General features: G+C 40.8%; 1 protein-coding gene across 1 annotated transcript in view; it reads right to left on the reverse strand.

Moving 5' to 3' along the window:
* LOC104619113 (NAD(P) transhydrogenase, mitochondrial-like) overlaps positions 1–7,064 on the reverse strand; it is a gene marked incomplete at its 3' end in the record, with an annotated part of 9,633 nt that overhangs the window by 2,201 nt on the left and 368 nt on the right. Inside the window, exons 2-6 of the mRNA XM_010284888.1 lie at positions 6,125–6,278; positions 5,058–5,219; positions 4,143–4,253; positions 3,249–3,394; positions 2,111–2,306 (exon numbers count right to left, since the gene is read on the reverse strand). Of these exons, the coding sequence (XP_010283190.1) occupies positions 2,111–2,306; positions 3,249–3,394; positions 4,143–4,253; positions 5,058–5,219; positions 6,125–6,278 (769 nt within the window). The remainder of the gene's footprint in view (positions 1–2,110; positions 2,307–3,248; positions 3,395–4,142; positions 4,254–5,057; positions 5,220–6,124; positions 6,279–7,064) is intronic.

The following is a 7,064-nucleotide window of genomic DNA, read 5'->3' on the forward strand; positions in this document are numbered from 1 at the left end:
TTATTATTCTTTGCATCCCTTGCCAAGTTCAGCTCCAAACAAGCCTTGGCCCTCCTGACCTCATCCCTACGCAACCAGACAGCATCCCATCCCTGCTTCCACTGCCTGTGTATTTCCTTCTTGCCTTTGAGTTTGACCAGCAGGTCCCAACTCAGCCATCCTGGTCTCTTGCCTTCCTTTCCCGATTTCTTAAACCTGGGGAGCAAGAGCTCTTGTGCTCTGTGGAAAGTGTCCTTAAAGATCTGCGAGCTCTGTTCTGCTCCTTTGTCCCTGAAGGCAGTTTCCCAGGGGGTCCTATTGACTAACTCCTTGAAAAGCTGGAAGTTTACTTTCTTAAAATTCAAGGTCCTGACTTTACTCTTTGACTACCCGATATCCCTCAGGACTGCAAACTCCACCAGTGAATGATCACTGCAGCCCAGCTGCCTCCCATCTTGAGCCAGCAATTAGCTCACTTCCGTTGGTGACCAACAGGTCCAGTAACGCATCCCTGGTAGGGCTGTCTATTACCTGGCTTAAGAAGTTATCCTCAATGCACTCCAGGAGTCTCCTGGATTGCCTACAACTCACCGTGCTACTTTTCCTCCTGTAGCTGGGGTGAGAAGGCTCCATCAATGGAGTCCCCTTGATCAGGCGTCCTGTAGTAGACACCAACCATGAGGTTCCCTTTGTTGCCTTGGTCCCTGATTCTTACCCATAATCTTTCAACCTGCTCGTGGCTATTCTTCAGAGACAGCTCTTCACACTCTATCCACTTCTTCACATAGAGGGCAACACCTCCACCCTTCCTTCCTCACCTGTCCCTTCTGAACAGCCTGTAGCCATTGACAGCTGCACTCCAGTCATGGGATTCGTCCCACCAGGTTTCAGTAACGGCAACTAGGTCATAGCTTTCTAACATCATGGTGGCTTCCAACTCCTCCTGTTTGTTGCCCGTGCTGTGTGCATTGGTGTACAGACACTTCAGCTGGGCTGTTGGCCATGCCACCCTTTTAGAGGAACACCCCTTAGTTCCTTTGAGGTCTTTTGCTGGTGTTTCCCTGTTTGATCCTATTACCTCATTACCTGGCTCATCTCCATTAAGACTTCAAATGCACTGCAGTGTAGCCAGCATCTCTCAGAGCAACAGACTGAGGGCCCTTGCTAGCACTCTATCAGACACTTCAGCTGGGCTGTTGGCCATGCCACCCTTTTAGAGGAACACCCCTTAGTTCCTTTGAGGTCTTTTGCTGGTGTTTCCCTGTTTGATCCTATTACCTCATTACCTGGCTCATCTCCATTAAGACTTCAAATGCACTGCAGTGTAGCCAGCATCTCTCAGAGCAACAGACTGAGGGCCCTTGCTAGCACTCTATCCCCCTAACGTCGGCGTGTCATCCCACAGCTTGTCATGGGTAATTAATGCATATTATCCTGCTCCCCCTTTAAATCTAGTTTAAAGCCCTGCCAGTAAGCCCCACTAGCTTGCAGGCAAAGACTCTCTTCCCCCTTTGAGAAAGGTGAATCCCATCTGATGCCAGCAAGCCATGTAGGCCATCCCATTATCAAAGAACCCAAACTGTGGCAGTGACACTAGCCATGGAGCCATGTATTAATAGACTGGACCCACCTCTTTCTTCCTATGCCGCTGCCCACAACTGAAAGGAGAGAGGGGAAAAAAAGTAACCTGTGAACTGGATTTCCTTACCAACCATCCCAAGGCCCTGAAGTCTCGTTTGATCACCCTTGGACTATGCATTGTGGCTTCATCACCACCCACATGGAAAAGCAGTAGTGAGTAACAGTCCAAAGGTTGTAGCAGGCTAGGGAGTTTCCTAGTGATGTCCTTAACCCAGGCCCAAGGGAGGCAGCAGACTTCCCTAAAAAAAAGGTCTGAGACGATGTGCTCCTGCTCTTCCACCAGTCTCCCCATCCTTTACCACATCCTGATGCATGAATAAAAGCCCTGGGACTTATGATTCTTTCTTCACGTATTTGCAAAATAACATACACAAGCCATAAATTTAAGTTAGTCAATCCACCTGTGAGCTATACAATATTTTGTGCATGTACATGCTGCATAAATGTATGTACAGAGCATGTATTTTAGTTTATAGTATCATACACATACCTATGGTACCGCCAAGTGCCATTGCACCTGACATCTGCGCCAACAATTCAGGCGAGGGTTTAAGGCCTCCAAGAGTTGCTGCTAAACCTCCTGCAACACCAATCATACCCAAAGCATTTCCAAGACGAGCTGTCCCTTGGGTGGACAGACCAGCCAAGGCACCAACACAGCATAAGCCTGAGCCCAGATACATCATCTTTAAAAGAAGAAAAACATCAATATGCATACATGAAGTAGAGACAAATTGCATAATTATAAAAATCTTTCTGATTATTACACAAAAGGGCTGATTTCTCCAGAATGTGTGTAAGTCACAGTTCTTAACCGAAGATAAAACTCTTGACTGTGAGAACTGTTGTACAGGATGTGATAGTGGCCAATTAAAATTTGTTATCTATTAAAACTTTCTCCCCTCTTTATGACCTTACTAAACTTGAGTCAAACCAATTTTTCTCATCAGAAACAAGTTTTTCTTTAGTACAAACCCAAAGCTAAGCTGTCCTGTTCATTATGGGAATAATTTCAGAATTTGCTCACAGCACATCTGAACCCCTGTTTTCAAAAAGTATAAACAAATTTAAATGAACCGAACTGTACATGTCTAGATAACTGAAAAAAAACTCAAATATATTACAAGACCCTGAGTTTGGATGCACTTTTTCCAAACACAGAAGGCAATACACATTGATTTTTCTTACTGTTAAAACAAACGCAAACAGAAGTTTACCATAAAAGGTGCTACAGGTACAATCCCTGTACATGCCTCTGCTGAGATCTCATCCCATACAGATACATACTTCAACTGTCACACCAAGTTGAATTTTCAGAAACATTTAAACCTAAGACTGATTTCTGTAGCTCTAATATTTAAGCTGTAATTTAGGAACATTGTCCAATAAATAACAAAGTACCTGCTGCTCTACAGAAAAAAAAACACCAAAGCTTTTAAAATTTGCAGATTCCGCATCTAGGGTATGACTGCAAATTTGAAGTCAACCAACTTTACATTGGCCTTGTGGGAATACAACAGCTGATGTAAAGACCATGGCCAATTTGCTATTTACTCCTCAGAGCAACCAGTGAAGAAGCATACCATGCTGTGAACAGTGGGCTAAGAGACACAAAGTTATTTTCTTACCTGTTCAATATTATAGCCACCATTGAGAGCAGCTGCATAGCCTCCTACAAATATACCACCTGGAAGTAGGTACAAGTAGTTGTACTCAGGAGGATCTGTGGGACGTTTGAACATATCCAGCATTCTCTGTGTAACTAGAAACCCACCTGGCCAAAGTAAAGGAACAATTTTACAAAAATAGAATCCCAAAGTAAGCATATGCCAAGCTGTAAAAGAAGTATTTCGTTAAACCGTATTACCACACAAGTTTACAACTAATACCAATAAAGCCTCTGAAAAGCTAGTAGTCTGGAAAACCACCAGGAAACAAAGGTGTAATCAAGGCAAGATCCTGTTAAACTTTGGAGGAAATTCATAAAAGGAAGAGCTGGAAAGCCTGGAGGACTTGCACTGGCTCCATACTCTACATTGACTGTAGGACACAGCTTAGTTTATGACTGTGTCCTTTTCCCTAGCTACTCTAGCAAAAAGCAGTATTTTTAAGTCACACTGCTCACTTTCTTATTTTTTTTATTCATGAAGCTGGGACTTCAGAAGCTTGAGCAAGCCACTAGTATATTTTTCAAGTAGGAAAAGGAATACAAGAACAAATGCAGTACTATCTTGGGTTATACAAGAAAAGGTATTTCATATAATCATCATCCAAAGGATATTGTAAAATAAAAATGCACATTTAAATGCTTCCCTAAAAAAAGATCACACCACAGGATGTGCAAACCAGATACAATAACTACTTTGAAAATTTGGGAGGGGTGGTTCTTTCTTGATGGATGCTCTCAGATCCTATTCCTAGAACAGTATTTCTGGAATGCATACAATTAAAGAGCTAGAAGAAATGAATGAATTACACAAGTGCTTTGAAGTTACCCTCAGGAGAAAACCTAACATTCATACCTGCAATATTGACTGAAGAGATAAATGCCGAAAGCACTGCTAGACTTTGAGGAGTGTTTTCAGGGAGATAGCTTCCTCCCATCAATACCAGCCCACCAACTGCAGTTAGTCCTATTTAAAAGAGAAAAAAGTCTTACTGAGCTTTAGAAGGCTCTATACCTATAGCAAGTTTCCTTTCAGATGTCAAACAGGTAACAGTCAACTCAAATTTTGACCCCTACTCTACACATTACTATTTAAACAAAAACTACCGTAGTCTTTTTCAGCAATACAAACATGTTTCAAAAGAAAAAAAAAAATCAGTATGTGAACATAGTGTTGAAGTACAGTGCCTCAAGCACCGAGCCAGCCTCCAAGTACTTGTCTGATGAAAGAAACTTTGCTTTTAACAGTAAAATAGATCAAACTTGTGACCTGTCACCTATATACTCACACAGATATATAAAATTTTACATATTTATAGAATTATAAATCTTAGGAGTCACTTCAGATTTTTTCTTTTTCCCCTATCTTGAAACACACAGTTTGAGAAGAAGAAAAAAAAAGAATGTAGAAAATACAAAAAACGAGTTATTTTCAGAGCCAGGTTTAGGACAGATGGGAGGAAAGATGTCTTCTATGAAAGGAGAGACTGCAGCACTCCAAGTAAAACAAACTTTAAAGCAAATAGGTTAAGAATGAAAAATCACGTATAAAAATTAAAAATACACAGCACCACATTTGCCCTTCTTTTGAAAAAGCCATGCTCTCAGAACAAGTATGTTTCAGGTGTCCTTGTTATTTATAAAATGCAAAGTAGTACTAGGTTCTTTGTAATTTTAAAAGGCATATCAGCAGACTTCTGTCTAAAGTTCAAGTAAAAGGAGCTGTGCCTACTACAAACAGAAAATAAGCAGTTGTGTGACAGCTACTCACCTGAGATAGCATTAGTTACTGACATGAGTGGAGAGTGAAGAGCAGGAGTCACACCCCATACTGTATGGTACCCCACTATTCCAGCTAGGCCAAATGTTGTCACCATTTGCGTGAAAGCAGTATTAGGAGCAACAATGCCCAGTCCTAACATGCCAGTTAAACCTAGAAGAAAAGCACAGCAAAACTTTCCTGTAACTTTTCAATGGTTTCTTACATTTAACCTCAGTACAACAGGAGTCCAGTATTGAGCTAAAGGCAAAATGGAGTTTTGTGCATGTATTTGCTTCAAGATCAGCTGGATCATCTTTGTCAACTACAAGGCTTTTTCGGTGCTAGTGGTTTTTTTTACAATAGAAAATAAAACCATAAATATAATACAGACATCTTTGTTATGCATGCACAGAAAGCAGCAAAGATACGTTTCTACACCAACGCTGAATCCTGTCACTTTCCTGTTCCATAGCAAAAATGTAGAAGAGTCACAATCATGTTGAGGTACTACTTGGAAGACTCAAAACATGCATATGAAGAACAGAGGTTAAAAATGAAGCATACTCAATTCATTAATTACCTCATGCAGAAGTTTGATGCACCCAGAATACCAAATGACAAGAAGAGCCAATACTTATTTGTCAAGACAAATGTCCTACTCTCAGTACTTCAGTAGATTGTGGGCATTTAAGTCTCACACAACACATTGAAGTTTGAAGAAAGCAATAGCACTGAATTGATTTTGCTGCAAAGTACGGACACAGTACGTAGTAGGAGTCCTTCAGAATTTTAAGTATTTTACTGATATTTAAATAAAGCCAAACACACATACATGCACACAGCATGAGTCAGCACTGTTTGAAATGTTAATACTTCTGGTTAAATTTTTGAAATTTTATTTTCCCCTCTCAAAAGCATTATTACACTACACTGATTTTGCACTAGGATACACCAGCCAATCAACTGCTCTCCCAACTAGTTATTAAATTGAATGAATAAGATGAGGAGTCACTTAAAGAGTATTAGCCAAATAAGGAGCACTCTACACTGATTCTCCAACTCTAGAAGTTGCCTACCTGCTGTGTATACAGATGCACTAGTCATAGTTTTTCTAAAAGGTGTAATAGTAGCTGCTTTTTCCGCTTCCAGCTCTGCTACAGTCTTCTGCTTCACAGGGGCTCCTTGAGGAATGTTATTTGGTGGAGGTGCTGGGAAAATCACCTTGCCATCCTGACAAGAGATATTTACAGTTATCCCTAACATGGCAGATGCTTTATAGTTAGAGGAGCCTATTCTCCTTAATCCTGCAACTCAGGTAACACTTAACATCCTACAGCCATGCCACAGGAACATCTTCCTTTTCCACATCAGCAGAAGTTTGCAAGGCTGGATGATCAGTACAGCCTGACGAAGTTAACCATACTGGTTTACACATTTTTTCAGAAAAGATTTGTATCAGTGGCCTGGCAGAAACACAGCACAAGGCTTGAAAGCAAAAAACAAAACAAAGAGTTGAGGTTTCTTAAATGGACAACATTTATGGCAAAATAAAACAGGGTCTTGGAAATAGAAAATGACCTGAACTGTAATCAGACCCTGTCCAGACCTCAGCTAGGTACCAAGCACGATGTCTCGCATTTCTCGCTGTTTTTCAGGCCTCTAGAAGAATAACTGGTGGAGCTGTCAGACCTGAGCTGTACACACCACTTCGGTGGGGAGAGCTGAAGTCAATGCATGCCTCCTCCAGAGCAGATATCATAAGCATTACAAAATGTTGGCAATATTATGCAGCAAAACTCAACAGAAATCAATACCTCTTACCTAAACTGCAAATTATTATTTCCTAATAGTTGCAGGAGGAGAGCCCATACTAGCCCATGTCCTAAGTTTGTATGTTATTATTTCCTAGTAGAGCTTAAAGTATCCTGTGTATTCTAGATCCCCCAGCTTTTTCTGAAGTTAGTCTTATAAGAACAGAAATATGTATTTATTTATTAAAAAAAAAAAAAAAAAAAA

The sequence above is a fragment of the Phaethon lepturus genome, unplaced genomic scaffold (genome assembly GCF_000687285.1).
Source record: "Phaethon lepturus isolate BGI_N335 unplaced genomic scaffold, ASM68728v1 scaffold7904, whole genome shotgun sequence".
NCBI classification, from domain to species: domain Eukaryota; kingdom Metazoa; phylum Chordata; class Aves; order Phaethontiformes; family Phaethontidae; genus Phaethon; species Phaethon lepturus.